The 27485-nt window shown below is 50.9% G+C and overlaps 1 protein-coding gene across 4 annotated transcripts in view; it reads right to left on the bottom strand.

Annotated features, from left to right (window-relative positions):
* Nucleotides 1-27285, bottom strand: part of PBX1 (PBX homeobox 1) — a 126149-nt gene extending 98864 nt beyond the window's left edge. The window contains exons 1-2 of one of the 4 annotated variants that reach the window (XM_013368914.3): nt 26311-27285; nt 23718-23791 (exon numbers count right to left, since the gene is read on the bottom strand). In XM_013368914.3, the coding sequence (XP_013224368.2) occupies nt 23718-23791; nt 26311-26501 (265 nt within the window). In that variant the 5' untranslated portion in view covers nt 26502-27285. Of the gene's footprint in view, nt 1-6211; nt 6232-23717; nt 23792-26310 lie in introns of those variants that run through there. The other 3 variants (XM_065071868.1, XM_013368920.3, XM_065071867.1) reach the window with 3 other exon arrangements.
* Nucleotides 27286-27485: the final 200 nt, after the last annotated feature.

Genomic DNA, 27485 nt, shown 5'->3' with positions numbered 1-27485 from the left:
ATCCATCCTGGCTTCCCCGGGGCACACAGCTCCCTTGCAGGATGCGGTGCAGAGCAGAGGACGCACAGACTCCCACAACCAGCACAAAGAAGGAGAAACAGGGGAAGACCAGGACCCAAAAAGCAAGGAGAGAACCAGACGGATGCTCTGCCAAGCCATGGCCACCCAAGCAAGCCCACGCACCCACTGGGGCAGAGGCAGAGCATCTGTCCATCCTGCAAACATGGGCAGGAGCTGATGAGGAGAAGGAAATCAGAGCCCACAGGATCTGATAACCAGCCACAGCAATGCACCACATTGGGGTCCCTGAGGCTACGGGTTCACCAGGGTCAGTGCAGGCTGCAGGGCTCTCCTGCAGCTGCTCAGAGAGCATTGTACCAGGCGGAGGAGAAGGCAGGTTGTGCTGCTTGCCCCACGGCCATGGAACAAGCCCAAACCTGCTTTACGTACCAGGAGAGAGGAGCTGCATGAGTACGAGGCCCCGCAGGCTCCCAGGCTGAGCACACAAGTGGGAACAAAGAGGGTGCAAAATGAGCAAGAACCCCTTGTCAGGCATGGCTGTGGGGTGCTTTCTGCCTCCCTGCTGGGATCACGCTTTCCTCTGCCGTGAGATGGGGGAGCAGGGCATGCACCCCAGCAAAGCGTGTCTGGCTTAAAGCACACTCACTGGCAGCACCCCGGCTCACCAAGCAAACACATGGCACCAGGCCGTGTGAGGGTCGAAAGGAGCAGGAGGAGAACACCCAGCTTGCCCCAGGCCCTCGGCTCTCGAATGTATTTTCTCATTAACGAGTAATACGGTTTTATTGTCTCGAACAAAGTCTGTTTTCAATCAGTTCCTTTATCCCAGACGCTGCCGCGCACAGAGACCGAGGAGGCCAGATGGTTCATGTTGCAGGAGTCTTCCCGCTCTTCCCCGTCCGCCCCCTAATTCCTTACAAATTCCTGGAATGCCTGCACCCCCGAAAACCAGCCCTGGGCAGGGCAGAGGCAGGCAGGGGTCTCTGGAGCAGGGGCTGGGGGCCTCCCCTCCTCACCGCCGGCAGCTCACGCACAGCAAGTCCCTGGCAGCCAGTGGTGGCTGCCGGCTGTCGTCTCCTCTGCGGGGTCGCCGGCAAGCGGTTCGCACCTGAAACCAGAGATCCACAGGCCCCCTTCCTCCTTCACCCACAGCAGGGCGGCTTCCTCTGCTTCAGGAGGGATGTGCAGACCCCAAAACCCCCCATATCCCAGCCCTAAAGGCACATCCAGCACCGTGGCTGCAAGCAGCGGGGAGAACGTCTGCCTGTAATCCCCACCACGTGCCCAAGGCCACCAGGCCCCCGCGCCGCACCGCTCACAGCTTCAGATTTTCACCCACGCCTCCCAGCGTTAATCCCCACACCAGCAGCTGGATGTGGAGGTTCACAGAGTCCTTCCCAAAATCCAGGGGCTGATCCGAGCCTTGGCTGAATCAAAGGGAAAGCTCCCGCTGACTTCAAGCAGCCTGCCTCCCCGCCTGCGCCGGTTACCCAGCCACAGGCAGCGTGGCTGGTGGCTCCAACCCACCCCGAAAGACGTCCTGGAGGTCCAGTAAGGCTCATGTTCCTCCTGCCATCCTCCCAGCACCCTTGCTAGCACCTTCCTTGGAGGAGAACAGAGCCCACCAGCCCCGGGAAGGAGCCCTGCTGAGCACAACCCAGCAGCAGAAGGGAAAAATAAGGGATGCCAAAAGCGATCCTTCAGCCTGGAAGAAAGCCAGGAGACTAGTGTTCACACCCTTAAACTTGGGAAAAGCGCCACGAGAGCATAGATAATCCCATCTGGGGAGGAGAAAAAGAAAAAAAAAAGTCTGGTGGATAATATGGCACCTTCTCCAATGTGCACAAAGACCATACAGCTCTGCTGGGCTGTCCCAAGTCAGGTCCCACAGTCTCTCCAATCCCACAGACCTTGTGCTCCATACAGGCCACATTTTCCCCTGTTCCAGCTCCATGGTAGCTGCTGTCCAGGAAAACTCTCCAGCGAAGAAGGGCCAGAGGGGACACAGCCTGCAGCACCCCAGGGCCAGCAGCCGCTCTCCAGGACTTGGCTGCCAAAACAGTTCTCAGAGACCTGCTAAGCAGATCAGTCTCTGCTCCCAATTTGACTGAATTTTCATGAGGATGACACAAGACAGCCCCACTGCCAAGTTTCCAATGCTTTTCCAGAGTGCCAGAACCCGAGAGGCACCTCCAAAAATCTCTCTTGCACATGCAGTGGAGGACGACACTGGCTTTTTTTTCCTGAGCCACTCTGCTCATTTTAGCAAGCTCTACGCCAAACCTGCCTCCACCCAGAGAAACTCCAGGGCACACAGTTAAAGTCCTGCCAAGTTCTGAGCAATGAGGAAAAAACATAAGGGGGTGGGAAGTTTAGAGCAGGAAGATTTATACCTGTAGGATCATGCTGTCTCCTCCAACACCCTGCCCTGAGTACCGAGAGCTTGTGGTAGAAGCAGCTGCACTTGCCACATCATGGTCAGATGCTCAAGAGGCAAAGCAGCAGAAGCTGGAGGGGTCTGAGAGGTTTGGTTCCCACCCAAAAAGCTCACATTGCAGAAGAAAAGCTGCTACACATCAGAACCAATGGGTCTGGGGAGTCCTCAAACCCCAGACCTAAAATAGCCAGGAAGGGGACAAGCAGGGGACATGTCCTTGGTTCAGTGGAACAAGAGGGCTGGAAATAAGTGATGGGGGAGCATGCAAGCATTTTGGTGATTTTTTTTCACTCCGTAACAGAGAAAGTATCACCTGCCACCTTTTGGCGTTCCCAGCACTCAACTTTTGGCTCCATCCAGCAAGAAAAAAAACCCAGCAGGAAAGAGCAAGCGAGCTGAAATCTGATCCTCCGAAAGGCCGGACTCGGTGTCTGGCTTTTCTTACCGGCTGGGCTGACCTGTACGTGCCAGCCTGGGAAGGCGTAATGGTTCCACCGACAGAACTTCATTAACTTTTTATACACTCGGCCGCTAATTTATAATCATTAGTGAACAAACAGCCAACAATTACAAAAGCAGCACGTTAAGAAGAGAGGGAGAGAGCGAGAAGGAGCAGCGATGGAAATGCGCTCTGGGTCGGGAGGGAGCGGGGACGGCACGTTCCCTGTCCCATTGCTGGTGTGTGACAGGGTGACCTCTCCCAAGATTTACTGGCATGCTGCTTCATCAGCTGTAATTAAGGCACTGGGCAGCAGAAAGGCAAAAGGCACAGGTGAGTGCAGGGAGGGAGAAATCTCACAAATCCTCTTGCTTTCAACAAAAATAAAAAGAGACGGGAAGAGGAGGAGCATGTATAGTCCACATTTCCAACTCCTGAGGAAGGCAAAGCCCCTGTTTGTAGGAGAATGGGAAACCACACACAGCAAAAAATTGATCCTGATTTAATGGTATCTTCAGACATAGGTCATGAAACCCCAGTGCCTTCCCAGGCAGCAGCTCTCCTGCCAGAGGTAGCTTCGTGCTGGAGGCAGGAGATGGTGTTGCAATGCACCCCAGGTGAGCAATGCCTGCAAATACACAAATCCCGAGGATGCGTCTACCTTGAGGACCGAGATGCAAAAGCGGGGAAAGGATTCAAACACCTCTGAAATCCCTGGTTTCTGTTACCCAAAGAAAACTCAAAACTAACTCCACCAGGGCCCCGCTACTGCCCAATATCCCACCCAGTCCCTACCAGTAAAGGTGTGGGACTGGAGTCACCCAGCCAGAGCCTCGCTGCACAATGCAAGGCCACAGGCAGAGAACAACAGGCAGGCTCCCTTCTCCACAACAACCTGAGCTGCTTTAATCGATCGAAGAGCTGTGAGATCTGCAGATACAGACATCCCTGGCAGCCCAGCAAGGAAGCCAAGTGACCTGACCGGCATCACTCAACAACACGTCGTGCCCAGAAACCAAACCTACACCTCTTTTGGCTCCCGCGCCAGGGCTGAGCCTGCTCTCCTGCCCCACGCCAGCCAGTCCTTTTCAGAAACGTAAGCTTCTTGCAAAACAGGTCTAATGAACACCGCACGCAGCTTGTAAAGCCTCTGCTCCAGCAGCCACCCCAGCTCAGCAAAGCACACGCCGCCTCTGATGACAAGAGAGGAAAAACTCTTTTCCAAAATTCCATGCAGCGGTGGGGGAAAAGAGCAGCACCCAGCTTTGCAAAGCAGAGCCTTAAGAAAGGCAAACAAAGCGGGTGGCTTGCCGGGACCCAACCCCCTCCCCTCCGAAGCTGGAGGGGGGATGCGGCGGCACCGCACCGGCACACGGGACCCGCCGTGCCTGGCAAGCTGCGGCTTGCTGAGCACACCGAGGGCAGGGAGCAGAGCTCTGCCCTCCCAGAGCTCCATCCCAGGCGTGCTCACAGCTCTAACAAGCCACCATAGTCCTCCAGCTTCACCCACTCCCCATGCCACAGGCCTGCAGAACGGATCACAAGGCAATTTTGCTCACAGCGGGGCTTTTCTCCTTCCACCCCTGCATCTGCAAACAGCAAAGTGCAGGTGCAATGTGCTCTTTAGAACATCAAGTTCAGGCCAGAAAGATGAATTCTTCTGAGTTTACTGGGGACTAAACCCAAATTTCTCATGTGATAAGCTCCCTTCCCTCTACAGCCACTTAATAACCATCCAGCATCCACACAGAAAAAAAACAACAACAAAAAAAAATCTCTGCACCTAGAAGCACAGAGCTCAAGGCACTTCAGGGGATCACACAGGAAAGGTAATTTAGATGTAAATTCAGACCACTCACCCTGCCTGAGATAGCCCTGCGACTCCACTTGCCTGCAAGATCGTGGTGCCCACCTACACTGGGGCAAGCGTTTAAGAAAGCCTGTACCTGATCTGCTAAAAAACACACAGTATGTTTAGATTGTTTTCCCTCGGCTGTTCAATATCCCTAGTGCCACGAAGCCCTCAGTCCACGCATCTAAGAAAAACAGAGGGTGGGGAATAAAGTACATATGAAAAGCCATGTCACAGTCTAAATGGGGTAACTGCGTGATCATAGAACCACAGATGAAACAACACCATACACAGAGAGAGGAAAAGCAGAGGTTGTTCCTGCAAGCTTCACTTCAGCATTCCTGCCCTTGAGTAATTCCCAAACAGAATCGCCCCAATACCTGTTCTTTCAGGACTTCTTTTGGTATTTGTAATATAAAACTGAAGTCAAATTTCAGAGAAATACTTTCAATTAAAAAAGCAAAGGCTTAAATTAAAAAAAGTAAATATGAGACATTTATATCTTTTTCTTGCTTCCCAAAAGCAAAGCAAGAGAGCCTTCTTTACCAAAACATGTTGGGAAATCGAGCTGCACAAATTTCTACAATGTTTCTGTCAGCCCAAATACACATTATTATTCCTTTTCCTCCTCAAGACCTTCTAATTTGGAAGAAGCGGGGGGAAAAAAGACCTCATCCTGACTGCAGACATGAAGAAGATGCCAATGCCTCTCAAACCCATAAACAACTGGTCCATACCCCATACTGCAGGAAGACCTCACAACTGCGTGAACTGGTAGAAAGGGCCAGCATCCAGCAACCCTTGCCACAGAGGAAATAAAAGCAGCCAGGCTCCAAAGGGGAGGAGGGACAGGTTACTACAGCCACCCACTAAGTTTAGGTAGGCTCACAAGCAATGGACCCCAATGTTTTTTTGGGGAGAAATGCAGAGATATCTGGGCTCATCCAGCCCTTGGGATGCCTGCACAGGGACAGCTAGTGCTCCTGGAGCAGGACCACCACAAGCAAGGAGGGAACAGCATTTTAAACTAAGGACATGGTGAGCTGGGCAAAGGGAGCCCTGCAGCATCCTTTGAATCTCTAAAGCCTCAGCTGCATCGCTTTGCGCCTGGGGGCCTCTCCTGGGGGGGCCTTTGCACAGAGCCAGGGCTGCTCCCCTCCCTGCACACATAGGAACACTCCACTTTTGGCACTCCTTTATCCAAGAACTCCAGCGAACAAGGCAAGACCAGCAGCAGCACGACTTGACTTAACACCTCCCCACGAAGGGGCCAGCCCCATACACCCCTGGCTGGGATAGGAAAGGAGGGGCAGAATGGCAGAGAGCACCCCACTGCCACCCCCAGCCCCACATAAACCTCAGCCAATGCCTTCCCCGGGGAGGGGGGGCTGCACAGCCAGCACCCCTGTGTGCAACCCCCCTCCCCACACCCCCTTCCCACCTTCCCTCCCCCTAAACTCACTCTCGGGCCCCGTCCTCCCAAACAATCTCGCCGCAGGCTGCTTTTGTAAGCCTCCAGCCCCAAAAGAAAAATGATGGGTTTGAACTCTTAACCCCGCCCCAGAAAAAGGCTGGAATTAAAAGGGGTTTATGACTAAGTATGCAGATGGGAATACTGTAATAACAACAAGCGAAATGTTTGCCCAGCAGTTCTGGGCTGGTTTCGGAGGGAGGGAGGGAGAGCAGGGACGGGGCGGCTTCTGGACGGAGGATGACGGCACGGAGAAAGAATTTGGCGGCTGGGAGGGAAGGGAGGTTGCTGATAAATGCTGGGGCAGAGGCGGGGAGGGGGGCCAGGACCTGAACGCCACATCGCTGGCACTTCAGGGGGGCTGGCTGTGGCCCTGAGGGGTTCTGGGCAGCTGACAAAGGCACTGTGGCTGAGGAGGCAAGCAGGGCTAGATACAGGAGAGCTTGGCTCCAGGGCCAGCTTGGATCACACGTCTTGAGGGACATTTGTGCTTGATGAAGCTGGGATGTATGACAGATAACACATCAGGGCAGACAGCAAAGTCTCCCACACCCCAAATCCTTTCTGATGGGGAGGCCCAAGCACATCGACTCCTGCCAAAGGGGGAGTCCACGACCACAAACAAGTGGCTAATTTTCAGCAGCCCTGGGACTCGAGCCCTGCTGAAAAATTGGTAAAATCTCAGTGCCTAAGTCACCTGGGAGGGTATTTTCAGGACAACACCTTCCCCTTTTAGCAACAGGCTGCACTGAAGCCCCACAAGTGGGAGGCTCAGGCTAGGGGAAAAACAAACCTCAGCCACCATCCCAGAGGGGCACACCAGAGCCCAAAACCACCTCCCTGCCACCGTACCAAGCCAGGCTGTTCACAGGCATCCAGTCCCCAGGAGAGTTTTGCTCCATAGCTCAGCAGAGATGCCAGTCCCCAGTCATACCAAACCAGCACCTTCCTGTTCTTTTCAGCTCTCCAGGAGGCACCTGCAAACTTAAAACGCAAACCACTTGCACAATATCACATACAGCTTGGCAGCCACAGGCTAGAAAGCCACCAAAACACTGAAATATTACAAGTCACCAGGAGCCAGAGTAGAGAAATTCACGTGGCACACAGAAACAAGCCACAAAAGCACAGACCTCCCCGAGCCACCAGAGGAGCCACAAAAACTATTTCTGAGCGATCGTCCTGCTGCAAGCACAGGGAACCTTCCCCCTGCACTCGCTGGGTACAGCCCGGCCTGATGCGACAGCAGCACCTTCCCAAAGCAAGCACCTCACAGGGGTATGAGGTTGGGATGGGAACGCACCCCAGCTGCTTCCCTGCAGGGGTGAGGAGGTAAAACCATGTGCAAAAAGTTCACAGCACAACTGGCAAGCCAGGAACTCTGGGAGACATCCCAGCTTGCAACATGGGGGATTTCCAAGTGTGTCTCATACCCATCTTTGTTCGACAAGGGACTTTAGGGTTTGCAGTCAAGTTTTGGCTTGACTCCAGTCACCCACTGCTGACCTCACTGAATTTAGAGAAGAGACTGAGAGCACTGGAAGGAGTCTGTAGATAGTAAAAGGTCTTTCTTATCACCATAATCCTCCTCCAGGTCCAACCTGTTGCATTTACAGGCAGAAAGACAGCAGCCCTACAGCAATCAGAGGGAGCAAGTGCACACCCCAAACTACCTCCTCCTGCACAGAACACTGCTGCTACCAGCAACATGGCAGAGGGAAAAACAAAACCACCAAGCTTGCTCCTCTTAACAAGCAAGGAGATATTTATTTTGCCCCTCAGAACAAATGTCTCTGTAAAGACCTTTAGAGAACATCTGCAGGGTCAGGAAAGACAGTTGCTCGCAAAGGGTGTGTGCATTGCAAAGGTGAGAGGAGAGACCTGGGCTCCAGTCCCTTCCCACATGCTGCGGCAACACAAGCTGCACAAACCCACAGCTCCCTGCACGGTCACTGCTCCGCGATGGCACGGCAACGAGAGCCGACACGCCGGGAAGCGCTGGGATCAGGTAATGGAGGGTGTAGGAGACTTGTGCGATGATTCCTGTGAGTCACAAGAGCTGGACAGGGCCCAGATCAGCAAACTCTGCAAAAATCAGCAAACAAAAGAAGGCAAAACCTGGACCTCCCCAGCCCCTTCCTGCTGCCTCTGAGATGACCCCAGCAAGCAGCCCCAGCAGCCAGAGCCATGCGGGACACTGCAGCCAGTGCTGGGGACAAAGACTCATCCTGCCATGCCTTGGGTGAGCTGGTCACCCCAGCACCTTGCTCAGTGCCGCGACTCGCTGAGCAAGTTGGTTTATCCTCTGTGAACAGAGGACACAACATTGCTCTTGCTTGGTTAAGCTGTGAGCGGGCTCCCTCCATGTGCAGACCAAATCCAAGAGATCTTTCTCTCACCAACAGCTTCCAGGGCACTTCCCAGGATTTAAGGACCAAACCTAAATGCTCCTTTGCAAGTCCTTCTCTGACAGCAGTGTTTCCCCTCTCTTCCCAGTCACATACCCATGCTTCAAAAGCCAGGCACAGAGTTCGTGTACACAAGGGATATTCGCATCTCCCGGCCAACAAGGTGGCCCTGAGGAGGTGAAGCCTTCAACCCTGCCTTGCACCACATTCCTGGAGGTCGCTCCAGAGGTTTTAAGAGATAACATGATATGGGAGGCTGCAACCACTGTCTGCAGCAAGAGGATCTCCTTAGGAGACCAAGGGGATAGGCCTTGTTTTCCAGAGACAGACATGAGGCTTTCAGTCACAAGAAGATCCAGGACCGAAGCAGAGCCCTGGACCAGCATGTCTCTGCAGAATCACAGCACTTCTTGAGAAGTGACCCCAAGCAAATAAATGGCCACCACGCATTTCATGGATATCTCTGCATGGAGGCTTGAGATCCTTACCCTCCCAAATCTGCCAAACTTGGTGCTACAGCCAACTCAGATTCCACAGAAGCCCCTCACAAAAATCTCTGCTGTGAGGTGCTGCCACCCTTTCTCCATCTGGAACTTCCAGACGTTCTGGTTAACATTATTTTTCATTAAAAAAAGAAAGAAGGTGAATGGTGGGAAGAACATCTGGAAGAGGAATAAATACCCATCAGGACTCATCCCAGTTCTGACAGATGAATGAGTTAGACAAGTGCTAACTAACTAACAGGCTAAATTGTTCCTTTCCCTTCCTGACAGGCTGAACCAAGTCTCCTGAGCACCCCACACCAGCAGCTTGGGAAACGGTCCCTTCCCAGCTTTTGGTAGCCCAAACCCAAGCATCTGCCCAGCTAAACCAGCCCATGCACACTGCCCTCCAACACAACCTCACTCCATCCCTCCGATCCCGCACGGCTGGAGCCCCTTCCTTCCCCTGCTCCCGACGGGAGGCACACCCAGAGCTAAACACTGAGGGTAACGCCATCCGGTCCTTCTTCCCTACGTCTATTGTCACTAAAAATTTTTCCGGTTTCTGCCAAAAAAAAAAATAATATATACTGCATCTCCCTTCTGGTCCTCAAAGCAAAAGCAGCTCCGCTCTTTACCCAGGGAGGAGGAAAAGAGTTTAAACATGAGTCCCCCATCTACCCAGCACTGCTCCACTCCTTCTACTCCAAGGACTTTCACACAGCCCCATCCCGTCAGCCTGTCTGTGGCATTTGATTCCTGTCTGTCACTAAGTGATGAGGACAAAGGGTGAGGAGTCAGGAAAAGGTCTGAGCTACTTTGTTCATCGTCTGGATACGAACTTTGGATGAACTCCATGGGGAAAGAGAAAAGCCGCATGGAGCGGGACGCACCGTGCATAGCACTCACTCTCCTTCAAGAAAAAAAAAAGAGAAAAAAGAAAAAAAAATAAAAGGGAGGCTTGAACAAGGGGGAAGGGGTGGGAGGGAGAGCATTCCCCATCCCCATGGCGGCAGGCAGTCCTGAGAGCTCCCTGCTCCGCAAAGACAGAAGGATATTCAAACCGCCTTCCCAGGAGGCATGTTCAATAAAGCAGGATGCCAACGCAGTCTTTTCTCAAACAAATCTGTTAGCAGTGGGCCAGGGGCCAGCCACAAGGGCTTGCTTTTTAAAGCAACCAAATGGGAATTTCCTAATAAAACAAAATTTAAAAAAAAAAAAAAAAAAAGCCCCACCATGGCACAGTTAAAGGGAGGTTTCCTGGCAGCAACAAGAAGCATCATACGTACAGACCTCTCTGGAAGCATGGGAAGATGAAACAGCGCAGAGTGGGAAGTTTTGGGGTGCATCTATGGCACCAAAGCACCTATGTGCTCCCATGGCCCCCCAGACACCCACCTGCCTGAGCTGGAGGAGACAACGGCCCACAGCAAAGTTACACACCGGGGTGAAGGTTTACAGCCATGACTTCTGCCATGCTAAACAAGGGAGGAGGCATCATCCCTCCTGCAGACTTCGGGGGCCTAGAAAAGCCACTGCAGAGCACACTCAGCTCCTCCTCTGCTTTTCAGAGCAAAGCCAAAGCAGTTTGCAGCTGGAAAGCCCTGTGGCAGTCTTACAAACGTTCACTAAATCAGCCCCTCCTGGGCAGCAAAGCCACCACAAACTTTCTCCCAAATGGCTCTTGCCAAGCAGCTAAGATGCCTGTGCCGGCATCGGACACAGCCTCCATCGAGGATTTTCAGCAAAGCCTACGCACAAGATGTGCCGAGCCACATGGGAAAATGATTGCAATTGTACACACAGTTCTGCAGCATTCACAAGAGACCTGCTGAGTGCTGGAGGTGAAGGGCGTCCCGCACAAACCAGCCCACCACCATCATCCACTGGACACGGGAGGGGACCCACAGCCCCATGGGCTGGATGGAAACACGGTTCTGGTTCTGCCACCTTGAAAGTCTCTGCCTGAGGGATGAGCAGTTGTAAACCCAAGGGTGATACTGGAGGCTGTTCACCACCAGCATTCCCAGTACATCCCAGCAGAGTGGGTAAACTTACTCTGCAGGATGGAGAATCCTATGTAAAACCGAGATTAAGTGGGTAACAACACCCAGGAGAGCACCTGAAATCCACTAGAAGATGCCAGATGTTAGCACAGATCCATTGTCTCTGTTAGCCACCAGTAAATCAAAAAACAAGTCTGTATGAGAAAGCTCTGCCTGGAACACACAACAGCCCTGCACACAGGAGCAGCCCAGCTGTAGAAGGCACCAGTAAGACCTCCCTGACCGGGCACACAACAGCAGACAGGACACACACTCTCCTTCAAGGCAGGAGAAACTTCATTCCTTGTACAGTGCTGAGTGCAGGTGATGGAGAGGTGCAGAGATGGTCATGAGAACCTCTAATCCCAGCTCCAGCCTGACCTCCCAGCTTGGGAAGAGAATCACTCATCACGCGTGGAAGTGGAAGGGATCAAAGGCTTCATCGACCCACAGCTACGTATTGCCCCAGCTCTCCCAAGATCCACCTGCTGCCCACCAAGACAATTACCAGGGAGAAGAGAGCAAAGAAGGGGAAGGAAGCATATTCCTGCAGGGAAACAACCCCTCCATGGAGACCAGGTCCACCCTTGCAGCCACCACCACTGTCCCAGAAAAACAAATGAGCATCTCAGAGGCACTGCTCAAGACCTCCAAAGGAGAAACATGGCCAGTCCCTAGGGAACACCTCTAAATTACACAGTGGAGCATGCCAGGACAAATCGACTCCACAGAGAGAACCTCAGCCCGTTTGGCTGAGTTCTCTCCACCACTTGTTCCAGAAAGTCCAAAAAACTCCTCTGGCCGCAGGAGGGACCTGTCCTCAGCACCCTAGCCAAGGCAACAAGCTCCCAAGAGGGAGAAGCAGAGAGAAGGAGAAAGGAAAAAACCAGATGAGATGTCAGCTGGTCGGCCAGTAATCCCACTTGCAGAAGGTGGGAGCTCAGGGAGGAGATGCTGGTGCTGCTGGATCCAGGGCTATTTTGAGAACAGCAAGTAAGAGGCACAGAGGGAAAGAGAGGGGGCTGAGGGAAGAGAATGTAAAAGAAAACAAATCTGCTTCATTATTGCCTGAAACCCAAGGAGACTGATTAAGGCAAACAAGCCCCCTGCCCCTTCCAAAGGGTTGTCTCGTCTGCTTCCTAAATCTGATTCCCATTTGTCTCTATATGGTTCTCATTTGTCCTTCATTTAGGTTTCCTCCACGCTCCTCACTGAGCCTAAGAGAGCTGTGGGGCCAGGCTTCCCCAGGAGCCTGCCAGGGCATCGCTGAGCCGGGTCAGACCCAGCACCAGCGCCGGTGCAGAGGGAGGAGATACGGTAAGAAGGCAGCAGGCTGCTGACTATGTGCGATGGGCAAGAAGTTGACAAGATCCTTGGGAAGAGCTGCCCGAGGGAGGAAAGCATCACTAGCCAAGAGTGCTGATGGGAGCCTGGGCATCCCTGAAGGGTGAAGCAAAAAAAAAAAAGTGCAAAAGGACTTGGAAGAGAGGATGCAGCATTAGCAGAGACCCACTGCACAAGCAGTTTCCCTTTTCATCAGCAGACGGCCTTCTGGTTAAACAGGAGCTTAAAAATTATCCTAATGGAGCTCCTTTCAAACACAAACCACAGGGACCTCTCCTAATTGCACAGCTCCTTTCTCAGTCGCAGCCTACGCAGGACGAAGCAGCAGGTCCATCCACCACGCCTGCCCCCAGCACCAGGCTTGCAGCTCCGACGGGGCATGGTGCTGGCAGCACCGTGCCACGACTGTCCTCGGCACTCACCTTCTGCCCTGGCCCGCGGCCCCCTGAGCACGCTGCCTTTGCAAAACAAGCCTTCGAGGCCTAACAAACATGGCAGAAAAAGGGAAATAAAAATCTGTCCTTCCACTCACATGGGCTTTGCCACCTGCCTCAGGAGCACAGAAAGACCAGAGACTTCCTCTAACCACTACCCTTTGCTGTGTCTTATCTCATACTTCATATTGCTTGTGGGCTTTTCATGGTAAACAATCCCCATCTGCCCCTGGTGAAGTCTCCCTAAACCTCCAGCCATGCCACCATGCTACGGCACATGTCATCCTACCCCCAAGAGCCCATGGGTCAGGACCCCACGGCTTTCTATACCTGGATGCAAAAGAGCCATTTCTAAGGAGAAATCCCACCCCAGGCTGCACACTGCAAACCTATCAGAATGGAAACACAGCACCCTTGGCCACAATAAAACCCACCCAAGCACCCACTGCCCAACAGACCCATCCACCACAAGAGGAAACTGAGCAGGGTCTGAGCCCTCCACAGCCAGGGCCAACCCCGCATCCACCAGAGCAGGATCCAGATGGTTGCCCAAGTACCATCATTCTACAATAACATCAATTTCCCCCTTTCACTTGCTGCCTAGGTGTGGGACACAGTACCCGCCAGCTGCTCTCCCCACTCCCTCCTGCCTGTAAGGCAAGCAGAGACCCATGACCTTCTCCACCGCATCCCCTCGGCCCCTCCGCAGCTTAAGCAGCCCAGGTGCGCAAATGTTACCCAATGCCCTCACCGGGCGGAACGTAAATTCCACCCAACGGGGGAAATGGCAGCCACAGTCAGACCCCGGGATGTGCAAATAGCAGCCAGGGACCTTCGGGAGACGAGCAGCCCGGGCCCAGGCGCTCCAGCCGATAATCCTTCTCGGGATGCCTCCTCCAGAAGCTCCTGTAGCAGAGGAAGGATGCTAATTTGACTATTTGAGGGAGTGCAAAAAAAAAAAAAATTAAATGCTTGTTATTGTGCTAAATGACCTTTTCAGCCGCTTGGGGACAGAATTGCACCGGGGCTTTGGAGTGAGCCAGGGCGGGCACTGCTCACTCCCTGCTCCCATGCGTGATGCTTTGTACCTCCAGATGCATTTAAGGGGCTCCATGCCCCCCCCAGCAACAGAACTGATAAACGGCCTCTTCAGAAAATTCTGCATGAAGTAGGGAGGAAGAAGCAGCCTGCTAAGAGCTTGCGGAGCAAAGCGCTCCAGACGGCTTCATTTCACATCGCCGAGAGCGTAAATCAGGGAATCGCTGCTCGGGTTTTCTCCATTAGCAAAGTATATTGCAACTGCCCTTCCCGCCACCGATACCGATCGACACTTCACATCTGCTGACCAGATCTAACAGCCAGGATTTTCCAGGGGAATAATACATTTGCCGAAAACACCATTCCTGCCACCTGCTCCCCCCAGAGCAGACAGGCAGGGTGCGGGGAGCAGGGCCGCGGCAGGCTCCTCGCTCTCAGCAGGAACACGCACAACGCGGCAGCCAGAAGCTCGAAAAATTCAGATCAGAAATAAAGAGGTGACCCCTTGCAAAGCAAGGGTCACACACCCCTTCAAAACACCACCTCCACCAAGGTGGTGGGAGCAGGAACCGCTGCCTGCAAACCTTCCTACGCAAGATCAAATGCCCTTCTGAACAGCACAAGCTTCACACAAAACGTACTGGGGAGGCTGTGTCCTGTGCTATAAAGTCAGGACTGACGGCTGTGACTCCTTCCAACTCATTTCTTTTAGCCTGTAAACTGTGTGTTTGTCTAGAGATTTGCAATAATCATATTACAGCAATATTTGCAATAATATTACTGCAATACTAATTCTGCTTATCAACATCCCCCTCCCAAACAAAAAACACTAAGTTAAAACACTTGCAACCTTTTAACCTTACAGACTTAGAGTTGAAAGCCTAATTCAAAGCTTAAAGACAGAGACCCATCCACCCAGAGGCTCCAGGTATTGTATAATTCTTAATGTTTCACCAGAGATCACAGCACAGGGGGAAAAAAAAAATAAAGAGATACATATATATATATATATATACACACATATACATACATATATATATATACACACATACATGTATATATATATACACACACATACATACATGTATGTCTATATATATATACACACACATACATACATGTATGTCTATATATATATATGCACACACACACATACATACATGTATGTATATATATATATATATATATATATATATGATGTGTGTACACAAGCAAACCTACACCCACCAGCAACTTGGGTTTTGAAACACTAATGTTGAAATTAGAAGGGCACAATTCAAAGTTATGGGCAGATTCGCTTTCATTTTGGCTGCAACCTTGTAAATATCAAATATCAAAGGAAACGGTCGCTCTGAATTAAGAGAAAAATACCTGTGCTGTGGAGACACGTCCAGGATCGGGACCCGCTGGAGTTGGGAAAGGAGCAGCAACCAGCAACGAACACCTCACAACTGGAAGGGTATTTTTGCCGGTTAACCTGCCACTGCTAATTCTGCTAATCGACATCACTCTGGAATTTGAAAATGTTATCCAACCAGGAGAGAAACTTGATTTTCCTCTTCTGATAACAAGGACAGGCAGGCCAGCCAGGCTGGGCCAAACGTGGCGTTACAAAACGCTGCCTGTGAAACTGAAAATGGGACGTGGAAATGATGAACTGAGTTTCTGAGCTTGCACTCGGGCGAGAAAACAAAAATCCAACCACCAGCATTTAGACAGGCTGATCCCACTTGCAAAGGCAGCTCCGCTCATTTTTCACCAGGGCTGAAGTAAAATGGCAAAGTTATCATTTTAGATTAGTGCAGCTCCTCACAGCTCTGGCTGTTCCAAGGGGTTTCAATTTATCAGTATATTTAAAGAAAAAAAAAAAAAAGAAAAAAAACCACAATAACAATGCATGGGGAAAGCAGCCTGTCAGCTTAGGCCAAGCAAAAAAGCTATTTTGGGTAAGGCTTCTCCTATAAATAAAAGGCTGGGCAGGGAGAGGACGGCGACAACGTGCTGCTCACTCAAGGTGTCAGAGGGGATTTCTATTATCTCTGCTGGCGACCTCCCCAAAACGCCGAGAAGCAGCGCCGGCACACGGCTCCTCGGCAGCCGAACCCTCCACTGGGCTGCTGGCTCTGCCACCTCGAAAACGAGACAGTAAAGGTGGCTTTTTGCTTAAAAAAAAAACCAAAAAGAACAAAAACATACAGGGGCAGGGCTCACGAACACAAAGTCGAGAGATTTAATTCTTCAGTGCTTATTTTTTTTTTTCTTTTTTCTGAATTACAAACCAATAATTCCAGCCCAACCAATCCCCCAGCATCACCGAGTTCTTCCCCAGCCCCGCTGCCGGCCTGACACCACCACGCTTTAATGTATTCAGCCCACAGCCTCCTCAGGCCACCACTTTCTGTCATTTATCCCTATACCGCCCGCCACCTTGTATTATTTAAGTCGCCGGGGGACGCAACACCTCCGAGACAATTTTCAGCAGAAGCTGACAACCGCCTGGTCTGCAAAAACATCACTTTTGGTTTCAAACGGGGTTCCCAGCGGATGCTCCCTAAAGGCAACATGGTGAGAGGAGGAATTTCATGGAAAACTCCAGATTCCAACGCATGCCGGGGAGGTGGCGGTCTGCAAAAGCACCGTGTGGCACCTACAAACACCCAGAGAGCCCAAAAAGCGGGGATGCTCACGCAGCCCAGGGCTGGTGGAGGATACAGCCAAAGCACCCGGTACCCTCCGGCAGCACTGGGGTGCCACGTGTGACTCGGGGCCGGGCACCGTTCACAAACAGCTTCTCCCACACCACAGAGAACGCTCTTCAGTCTGACCAGAGCAAGATCATCCCTGGGTGGATGTTTGGGGAAAGCAAAGGACGCAGATTGAGCTTGGTTTATTAGATTATGGACAGCCCCATGCAAATAGGGCCATATTGATCCGGTCTGCAAACACCTGGCTGGGAATACGAGCAGCCCCTGAGTATACAGAAGCTGCTGGAGATTATTAACCAGATCCATTGCTGTAAATCACATTACCTCCTCCCAAACCCCAACCCAGCGCTGAGTCCCCCTGTGCTAGTCACTGTACAGTGCACATCCTTGCAGCACACGGGAGCATCACTTCTCCCCACCCAGCACCCAAAAGCTCAAAGATTAAGCCCAGAAGTACAATGCCCAGGCAAGAGCTTCTTGCTCCATCATCCGTGGAGCCAGGGCTGTGTAGCCCTCCTCTCCCACAGCAACCCCCAAAACAAAGCAAAGCACGTGTTAACAGGAGGGTGAAACTCACTTGTATAGGAAAAATGCTAAGCAGGAATAAAAATAAATAAATAGATAAAGGGAGTGGAGGGGAATAATCACATCTTCAGACACACACTCACCCCCTGCTCCCACTGAGTACCTGGTATTCTGCAACAGCTGCAAAGCACCCTCCAGCACACAGAGCAAATAAGATGGGCTCTCCTGCCTCCCAAAGCACCCCAAGTGTAGGAAAGAAAAAAATCATAGTAAAATGCTTAACAGCAATAGCACATTTCCAAGAGATGGTTAAACCCTTTGCAGGGCTTCATCAACAGAGAAGACAACAGCTCCCAGACTGAAGGAAGAACTGCGGAACGAGGTGCTGAATCAAAGGCAGGGGAGGAAGCCCATATTCCTCCCTTCTCCCCAGCAAAATCCCCAGCTCTGATTCAGCAGAAGCAGCAGCATAGCCTAATGTATCACACTGCAAACTAAACCATTTACCTTTAAACCACCACCCCGCTCCCCTAAAGAATTGCTGCATGCAGTAATTTCTTTGTGATGGAGGGGGGAAGTCATGATGAAATTGTCTCAGAGTTTCTCGGTGTTTTGTTTACAGCCGCTGCCCTCAAACCCAGGGCCGGCACACCGCGCGCAAGCCTGCTATCAGGAATAAATCTAACATTTGAGATCGTTTAGAAAAGCTCTGCTCGCAGACAGTCAGCGCTCTGAGGGGGAAATCCCTCTGCAGGTCTCAAATAAGGGAACTTGAACTATTTTTCCCTGGAGAAATTTAGGTCTGAAAGACCTTCTGAGTTGCTTGTTTGGAGCTACAAGGCCTGATAACAAGATCTCTTTCCCTGGACTCACCCACAACACTTTGCTGCCAAGACAGCGCGAGGTGAGATGGACTGTAGACCCACTGCAGTGGGGAAGACACCTTACATTCACGTAAAAGGATGTGCTGGTTAGCTCTTATTTACGTATGCATCTGGTTAATATAGATAATTTTCCAGCATGCATGAATTGAACATGAAGATCCCTTCTCCGTGCCTTGTCCGCTGCTATCAGCAGGCAGCATCCAAAGAGTGGGCACCTTCCGGCCACCCTCCTGCCCCGGACATACACACCCAACAGCCACCGCCACCCAAAACCTGGGGAGGCTGGTGCAAGCAAAGGTTGGGACACTCGGGAACATGGGATCTGAGGCAGGAGGACAAGCTCATCCATCCCCCAGGAGCAAAAAGATAGGGCTGGGAGCAATGGGACCCACCAGACCTTTCAAGAGCATCCTCCTGGTCTGCTGCAATCACAGTAAAGTTTACTCGACATCAGGCACCCACCAAAAAACCTTGAAACAAAACCAAACACAATTTGGGCAGTCCCTCAGGAGCGGTAACGCTGTGCTAGAGCCAGGCCTGGTTTCTCCACTTCGCTGGCAGGGCCGAGGAGGAGGAGCTGGGAGGAAGAGCCCACTGGCAGCCCTGTGCTTCCCACCTCCTCCCCTGGAGGATTGCAAGAGGCCAATTTTGATTAAACTAATTAAGCCTGCTCCGTTCAAGGAGCTCCAACCACATGCTACCAGGGGAGAGGAAGAAAAATATAAAAATTAGAAAAGAAAGAGAAATCTCCCTTCAAGCACACTCCTCTAAAGCTGTCCACCCCAATCAGATCCCCAATGGACAACACCATACTGGAAGAGGAAAGTCCAGAGAAAGGACTCTCAGCAGTGACACATGTCCAACTCCGAAGACCTGACTCCCTTCAGCCACCAGGACCTTACAGGGACATGTCCCCCTTCCCATCAGGGGGCTGGTTTCCATCCCACCCCAGCCAGTCCCCAGAGCTGGATGCTCCTCCAGCAGTGACACAGCCCTCCACCAAGCCAAGGTCTCCCAGGTGCTGCCCCTTCCTCCCAAACCATCCCTGTCTTCCAGCTCCCTGCACATTCCCTTCTCTCCTTTCCCTTAAAGGCATCAGGTTTCTGGAAGCAATTTATTTGTGAGCTGCACAGAGGCTTCCTTGGGCAGTGCCGGGCAGATGGAGGCCGTGCTCTCCCAAAATGTTTTGCTTCTCCCCAGGGACCTGGCAGACCCTTCCTGGCTGGGAGAGAGAACCATCACTTCTGCCTTCAAAGCCTTCCCACTGGAGAAGAGAAAAAAAAATATCAAAGCAAAGGTTTCCTCCCCTTTGAAGGGCAGGACCTGCTGAGAGCAGAGCGGGGACCCTGCTCCTCTGGGGCCGGAGCCCAAGCACTATAGTTATGAGCTTCTGCAGAAGCAGAATGAAGCCTTAGGTGCAAGAATTACATTGAAATCCAAACCAGGGTGGTTCAACTCTCCTCTACGCCTTGGGAAACCTCGGTGGAAATGCAGCATAAGCAGGAGGGCAGGGTTTGAAACCCTAGCAAAGGGGCTGAGGGAGGAAGGAAAGCGAGCTGCCCCATCCTGCCCTGCAAAAATACTTCACTGGAGGAGCCTCAGGTTTGCCAGCCCTTCCCTGCACCCCAAAAACCCCAGCGATACTCACACATGGCTGCCCCTCTTCTCCCCGTGCCACTGTTGTGGCGCTTTAGTTGTGGGGCAAAGAGAAAGGAGGGAAGAAAAAAAAGAAAGAAACCCCATATTGTAATTGCTATATTAAAGAGAAATAGCAGGCAAGAATAATAAGAGAGGTGTCAAAAGTGAAATACAGTAACAGACATTAAAAAAAACTACAGTTCTGTGATGGGGGTGTTAATTGAACACAGAACTGGAAAGAACAAAGGGGTGTTAAGGAAGAAAAGAAGGGGAAAAAAATCCTACCTCCTCCAAAGATCTGATTTGAGTTAAGTTTGGTGAAGATAATGCACAGGGAAAGGTAGCTAAGAGGCACCTTATATAGCTATTATGTTCTAAAATTAAAAAAAAACAAACCCATTATTCAACAACAATTGCACAGCTAATCAGTGCTGTCTAGAAATATTCCACTTTGTAAATTTCACCCCCCCCAGTTGGTGGTACGTCATTTTTCTTTTAAACCTGAATTCCTTCAACACGGAAGGGCGAGAGGGATAAGAAAATAAAAATCGGGGGATTTCAAATACAAAGTCAGGGTCTTTTTTACAAAGTAGAATTTGCCCGATGCCCTCACCTCCCCCAAAAGAACAGAGAAAGTGAAACGATGGGAAAAGCTCTTAAGGAGGAGGAATCAGATTAAATGGTCATATATCCTGCGCTCAGCCTCTCCCCGCCGAACGAGATGGGAGTTGGGAAAGGCTCACAGCTGAAATAGATGCTGCTGCATTTTGACAGCAGATATTTTCCAGTTTGCCATCCAAGGACCCCACGTCTGCACACGCCTTGCCTGATTCTTCTGCTTAGCTATTCTGCTCATGCTGAGAACAGCTTAAAAAAAAATAACAAAAAAAACCCACAAGAGAGAGAGAAACAAAAAAACCAAACAAGGTGGGGGGGGAAGCCATGAAGACAGAATCCTTACCTCTGCCTTCGAACTTTTAATAAATCAGCAATGCTATTTCCGATTTCAATCCCTATTGACGAAGGAATCAATTGTATTTAGGACAACAATGCCTCCCATTTCCATAATTATTATTCCAAAAAGCCAGCCAGCCATTTGAAGGCAGTCCTGCCCCTTCCCTCGCAACAAAGCGACCAACAGCAAGTGAAAACACACCAAATGAATGGCGACAACTTATACGTATATTTAAGCAGCAATTTTCCCCCCTCATTATGTGCTCCCACTCAGATCAAACCTCTCAACTTTTGGTACTTTTAAACAGACATCACCCCAAAATCAATCATCTCCAGGTTGCAGACAAAAGACAAACCCCTGAGCTTTTATTATTAAGTGTTTATAAATGCTTTAAATTAACTGAAGAGCAAGTGCAAAAGGGAACTCATTGGCCAACACAGACAACCTCCTTTTCTAAGAACTTTATGGACACTTTGGGTTTGCTCAAGACAACGTTAACGCTATGAAATATTAGCCATAATGTTGCGAGAGACGGTGGTAAAGTCTCCGTAAGGCTCTGGAGTCACTTAAATCAGGCGGCGGGGTAACCGAACGCACATTTCTGCACATCATAACGCCGGGGGGAAGATGTACACACACAGTTTCAAACACCCACCAGTGACCACAAACAATCACCAGGATTTCAAACGCGGCACGTGCTAAAATCTGGGAAGCAAAATGGAAAGAGGGAAGAGAGAAGTTGGTTCAACTTTCACACCGCTGCCCGCAAGGAAGGAGAAAGCAAACAGAAGCAGGAGGAATCCTCAGCCTCAGAAAAAACACGGCTAGCTTCCTCCCAGCACTGGGGCCACAAAGTAACAAGCTAAAAAACATAAAAAAAAAATAAAAAATAATAATAAAAAAATCTGGCCATTTGCTCCCTTAGAAAGTGTGACTTTTGAAGATGCAGATGGGGTAGAGGGGAGGAGGTCTTTGAATTCGCAAAGTAAAATAATCCACCGTAAACCTATCTGGGGGTAGATAAACAACGCTCCAAAACCCATCTCGATTCAGCCTCTTCAGAGATATCTGTACAGTGGCCCCATAGCCAAGCAACCCAGGCTCAACAGCAACAAATTAAATTTTTAAAATGTAAGACAGCCTCCGTTCACACCTGAATATTCTTTATTTCCGGCAGCAAGCTTTACCCTATATCATCCCTCTTGATTTTACTTAGCAGAGAGGAGTTATCACACCCAGGCACCATGGACATGTAGAGCTTCCGTCCCTCCCCAGGACCCCATGACATCCCCGAGGGCACCTGGATTTCCCACCAGGTCTGGTCCCAGCAGATTCCCCATCCCTTAACTTTGTGACTGCACCGATAAAAAAGCCAAACTGGCATTAACCAGTTCCCCTGCACCGTATGCCACATCAAATACCCGCAGAGAAAAGGCAGACAAACATTTTCTTCAACTCACACAAAATAAAAGGAGAAAAGAGGGAAATGGGAAAGGAACTTCATAGCTCCTTCTTTTTTTTGAGGTGGCACCCAGGGAAAGGCTATAAAACCACCCATAAAAATTTATCTCTAGGCAGAATCCCTCACAAAACATGGTATGAACAGTGTGGAGGTTCCCATATGGAACCCGCTGCTCAATGTTACGATTACTCAGTAAGGGAGGGCAGACCCGGCCAGGCGGCCGCGAGGGCTCCGAGAGCCGAATGCCACCGGTCCGTGCTTTGTCTGGGCTACGCGCTGCACAAACAACCTTTAACAAAGGGACCCCTTAGTCATCTTATATATATTGCAAGAGTCAAGTAATTGTATTTTCAATCAGCTGCTCACACTAGGAGGTTTTATATATATATTTATATATATAAAGAAAGGAAAAAGACCCAGATTCAGGTTTCTGAAAGCTGTTCCCTTTTTATGTGTAACTATCAATGTATATCAACGGGGTGTGCAATCATATTTATTGTCACTTTCATTCATGTCATGCCCTTGCTTATATGGTTTAGATATGAATTATTGACTGTTACAGTCCCTGTTGTAAAAGGGGAGGGGGGGGAGAGAAGTCAAGTACTTCTCAGCGTGCTAAAAACGAGGCAGCTAGATCGGCACGGAAAAGCCCACGGATCACCCCTGGACGGCTCAGAAAGCCAACAGCAGAGATGAACACCTCCCCCCCGCCAAATTTCCATCATTCCCCCCATTTTTTTAATTTAAATTAAAAAAGAGAGATTCCAACAAATAAATAAATAAGTGGTGCATGTTGCTAAATGTCCTTCCCTGAGCATCTGTTGTTTAAGATCACCCTTGATTGATGACTGCTATTTTTTAATTGTTGCTTTTAAAATTTAAATGCCCCCCTGGGATGTGTTATAAGTGTGTTAGTACATGGTAGGAGGTCTGGAAAGTGGGAAACAGCAGAACCAACGCTCTCATGCCATTAGCTGCTTTAGAAGCCTGAGAACACCCCATGCCATAAAACACCAGTACCCTAAAGTAACTAACAATCTAATATATTGCTTTCACTAAAGGCAACTGACAAGTCGCTCTTACATGAGCTAGCCTGGATGATTGGCAGACAAGAGCATTTTAACCCTTTCTTTAAAAAACAAAAACAACCCCACAAGTACAAAACCTTCATGTTTACCTGAATAGTAATAGCAGTAAAACTGGACAATTTCATTTTGTTGGGTTTTCCCTCCAACACTCCATACTCAAACTTATTTTATTTTTTTTTTTTTAAACAGTGCCATGTCTTAAAGAAAAAACTAAATCAAGACAGAAATCGCAAGCGTTTAGATTTTTTTCTTCTCCTCAGAAAAAGCAATAAATAAAAAGAGGCTATACAATAGAAATTAAACCACGGTATTTTCCCTTCCAAACACAAACCACATCACGCAAGTAAACTGCCAGAAGCATCAAATACCAGCCAGTTATTTCTCCCCACTTAAATACTGCTACATGTGAAAGGGGGTGGGGGCCCACAAACTTGGTGGAATAAACCCTCAAAGAGCAGAATGAAAAATAATACAGAATTGATTTCCTACCTGTTTTTTCTTTGATTTCACACAAGACATTAAAAAGGGCTGGCTTCATCCTATGGCAGTTTAAAGCATGTTTCCTAGAGAGAAAAGAAAAGAAGGGGTGGTGAGGTGAGGTGAGGATGTCACCACAGGGAACAACTTCCCAAATTCACATCGCTGGCATGTGGGCGCCAGAGGTGAGGGGAACACGTCTGGGTCCCCTCGGCCCCGCTATCGTCCCCGCCGGGACTCCAGCTCCGGTGCTGTGAGCAGCCAACGCAGAGGGGATGAATTACACCAATTTAGGAACAGCTTGAAAAATCGCCTTTGCCATCGAGCAGCTCCCACCACCGGTGCGAGCCGAAACCAGCAGCTTTCGGGAGCCAAGTTCGGTTCAACTGCCTGATTCAATACACAGAGAGCCCTGCGCTCTCCCCATCCCCAAGCCCTGATATTAAACACAGCTGCATGCTTTATTAGGCTCATCCTGCAAGGCAGAGAGGGAATAAACCATCGCCTTGCCCCAGCACTGGAAACATCCTCTGCTTAGAGCTATCAATTTGGGGAATTTCGGCACCCAACTTGGAGCACAGAGACGCGTGTACGGAGAGAGAAACCCATTCCTCAGCCTCCATGCTACTTGCACCCAGCTTATTTGCAGGTGTTAAAAATCATCTTTATTTTTTTTTTTTTATTACAATCAGGACAGTAAATATATTTTAAAACACAGACACTGCTTCTGAAGAGGGAAGGGCATGCTATTCAATGCCTTTCTTTTCAGCTGCTGTTATTTCAGAGCTGACTGTTCTCTTGTGGGTTTTAAGGAAAGGAGAGAGTTGGGGGAGGTGGTTTTAAAACCCACCATGAGCCTGCTGAGGCAAAGAAACAGTATGATTTTATATTTTCTCCTAAGCCATATGATCATTTAGCCAAGGGTTTAGTTGTGTAAAAGGCTGTTGCTATCAGGCGCCAGTTACGGGATTTCTGTTTACCAACCGAAATTACACGCAAAGACGATGTGAACATCTGGCAAACATTCACACTACTTACCCCACCACCCACAACATGTTAAAAAGATTTATATATCTGATGAAGTCTCTCAAAGGTATATACCCTTGCAGAATCACAGCATCCCCTTATCAGCACACCCAGATGGGTGCAGACATTTGGGTATATACAAATCACATACATACGCTGTAGGGGCCTTCTTATAAATAATACTGGCACTTTGCACCTTTCCAAAACTTCATCGAAAGGGAAAAAAAAAAAGGCAGCAAAACAACCATGCAATAGTAGGATGGAAGGAGGAAATGCAAAGCCAAACATCACTGATAAATATGGCATGTTTGGCAAATCAGAATTAAAAATAATAACAATCAAAAGTACTGTGAGGAAGCAGCTGAAACTGACCAGCAAGGCAAAGCCATAAAACCTTCTCCTAGCTCTGTTCTGCTTCGGTTTTATTGATTTGATTAACTACACTAAATTACCCAGGCAGGAACACACAATTCCTGCAACTTTCGGAAGGCAGATCACCTCACTGCCCTGGGTCTTGCCGGGGAGAAAGTGCATGATTTCTTGTTCCTAACAGCTACTCTGCTCCTGCAAGAACATAAGAAAATTAATAACATCAGGCCAGCAACAAGCCTGCTTGGTAAGCAGGAGCTTTATGCAAGCTGGGAAGGTGAGGAGGATGTAAGCTGAGGTTCAGAGGGTACTTTTATCCTTCTGGAAGTTCTTATTAAGGGAGTTTATGGGGCCGTGCAGTGCGTTTTTCCAGGAACAATGTATTCTAACAATCTGCTCCAGCTTGGGGCATGAATGCCAGGGAGAAGGACACCACACCTAGCAGCTCTGCGGCCCAGAAGAAATTTCAAGTGTACCCCTGGCAATTTAGGGCAAGTTGTTTGGGGTTTGTTTTTTTTTTTTTTTTAATTATCCCTTCAGCTGTGCCTTCAATTTGGGGATTATTATTATTCCCCTCCCTTAACTTTTGCCAGCTCCTTTGAAGGTGTGTATTAGGTTTGCACTGCTCGCAGCTGGGGGCAATTTGGTTATTGGCTTTTACAGCCTTTTATTTTTCTTCTTCTTAAATACCTCTGCAATTAAGAAAATCTTCTATGTATATCCTCCAAGCACAAAAACACGGCCTTAAATATAACATCACAAGGGGGCCCTAAAAAATATTAACACCTTTAAGAAAGAAAAAAAAAAGGGGCTGCAGTTTGTGCCTCTTTCGGAGGCGCCCAAAGCAGAGCGCAACAACCATCTCCCCCCGGAATGAACCCCCACCCCAAACAGGCTGGGAAAAGCCAGGCCGAGCCCCACTTTGGGACCCTCGGCAGGGATGGGGGGAAGCGGGATGGGGGTGCTGCGACCCACGGAAAGCGCCACGAAGTTAGGAGGTGGAAAAAAGAAAATAAAATGAAAGCGGGGGGAGGGGAAAAATGAAAAATTAGCCAGTCCCGGTTTTTTTTTTCCTCCTCTTGGCCCCCAAATTTCTCAGCAGCAGGACCCCGTGCTGGGCGCGCTGCCCCCGCCGGACAACAAAGGCCGGGCCGGGGCGCGGGGGAAACTTCGCCGGTACCTGCCCCCCCGCAACCCCCGCTGCTCTCACCTGGCCTGCGCTTCGTCCAAACTCTGGTCCGTGATGGTCATGATCTGCTGTAAGATGTCTCCGATGTCCTGCTTCCTGCCTGCCTCCCCCTCCGCCCCGCCTGGTCCATCCTGCATGTGCTGGGACAGGCCCGGGTGCCCCGGCATCCCCACCCCGCTGTGCGTGTGCATCAGCCGCGGCTGGTCATCCATCGCCGGCCCCCGCTCCGCCGCCGCCTCCTCCTGCCCTGGCTGCCGGCAGCGGCGCGGCTGGGCTGGCCGCCTGGCTCCTCGCTTTCTTTTCTTGCTCGCTTTCTTCTTCTTCTTTCCTCCTCCTCCCCCCCGTTCTCCTCCTCCTCCTCCCCAGCCTCTTCCTCTTCGCTTTTTATTTATCCTTCACGCTGGCGCCCGGCTCCGCGACGGGGAGGAAGAAGAGGAGGAGGAGGGAAAAAATGCAAAAAAAAAAAAAGAGAGAGAGAGAAAAGAAAGCGGGGGAAAAAAATCCCTTTGGCTGCTGGAGGAGGAGGGAAGGAGGGAGGAGGGAGAAGGGAGGGAGGGAAGGAGGAGGGAGGGAAGGGGGGGGGTTCCGGGGAAGGGAGGGGAAACGGCGGCGACTCCAAAAGCAGGGCAGCGCAGCCCCGCGCCCGGGGAGGCAGCGGCCGGGCCGGCGGGGCAGGGGCCGGCGGGGCAGGGGCTGCTCCCGCAAAGGAGGAGGAGGAGGCGGCGGCAGCAGCAACGGCCGCGGCGGGGCGGAGCGGGGCGGCCACCCGCGATGGCAGCGCCGGAGCTGCCGGGGCCGGAGCGCGGCGGAGCCCCCCGCGCTCCGGGGGGAGGGCTCCAAACTTTCCCCCCACCCTCAGGCCGGGCTCGGGGCTGGCTGGCGGCCCGCACCGCTCCGCGGCCGGCAGCGGGGCCCCCCCCTCCGCCGGGCCTGCGCGCACCGCTCCCGGCCCTCGCCGCCTGCTTTTGTTCGGCTCCGGACTCCTCAAACTGGCACGGAGGAGCCCGGGGGGCGGGGGGAGGAAGGGGCAGCGGCGCCTCCCCGCCCCCCCGGCCCCATTGGCGGCGGCAGCGGGAAGGCCGGCCCCCGCGGGCCGCTCCGCCTCCTCCGCGGCCGCCCGTCAATCTCCGGGTTCAGAGGTGGGCCGGGGGCCGCGCCCCGCCCGCGCCTTAAAGCGGCCGAGGCCGCCGGGCGGA

This window comes from Columba livia, chromosome 8, assembly GCF_036013475.1.
Source record: "Columba livia isolate bColLiv1 breed racing homer chromosome 8, bColLiv1.pat.W.v2, whole genome shotgun sequence".
In the NCBI taxonomy this organism is placed as follows: Eukaryota; Metazoa; Chordata; class Aves; order Columbiformes; family Columbidae; genus Columba; species Columba livia.
Note: the sequence above shows the minus strand (reverse complement) of the source record. Positions and strands in the feature narration are given on the sequence as shown.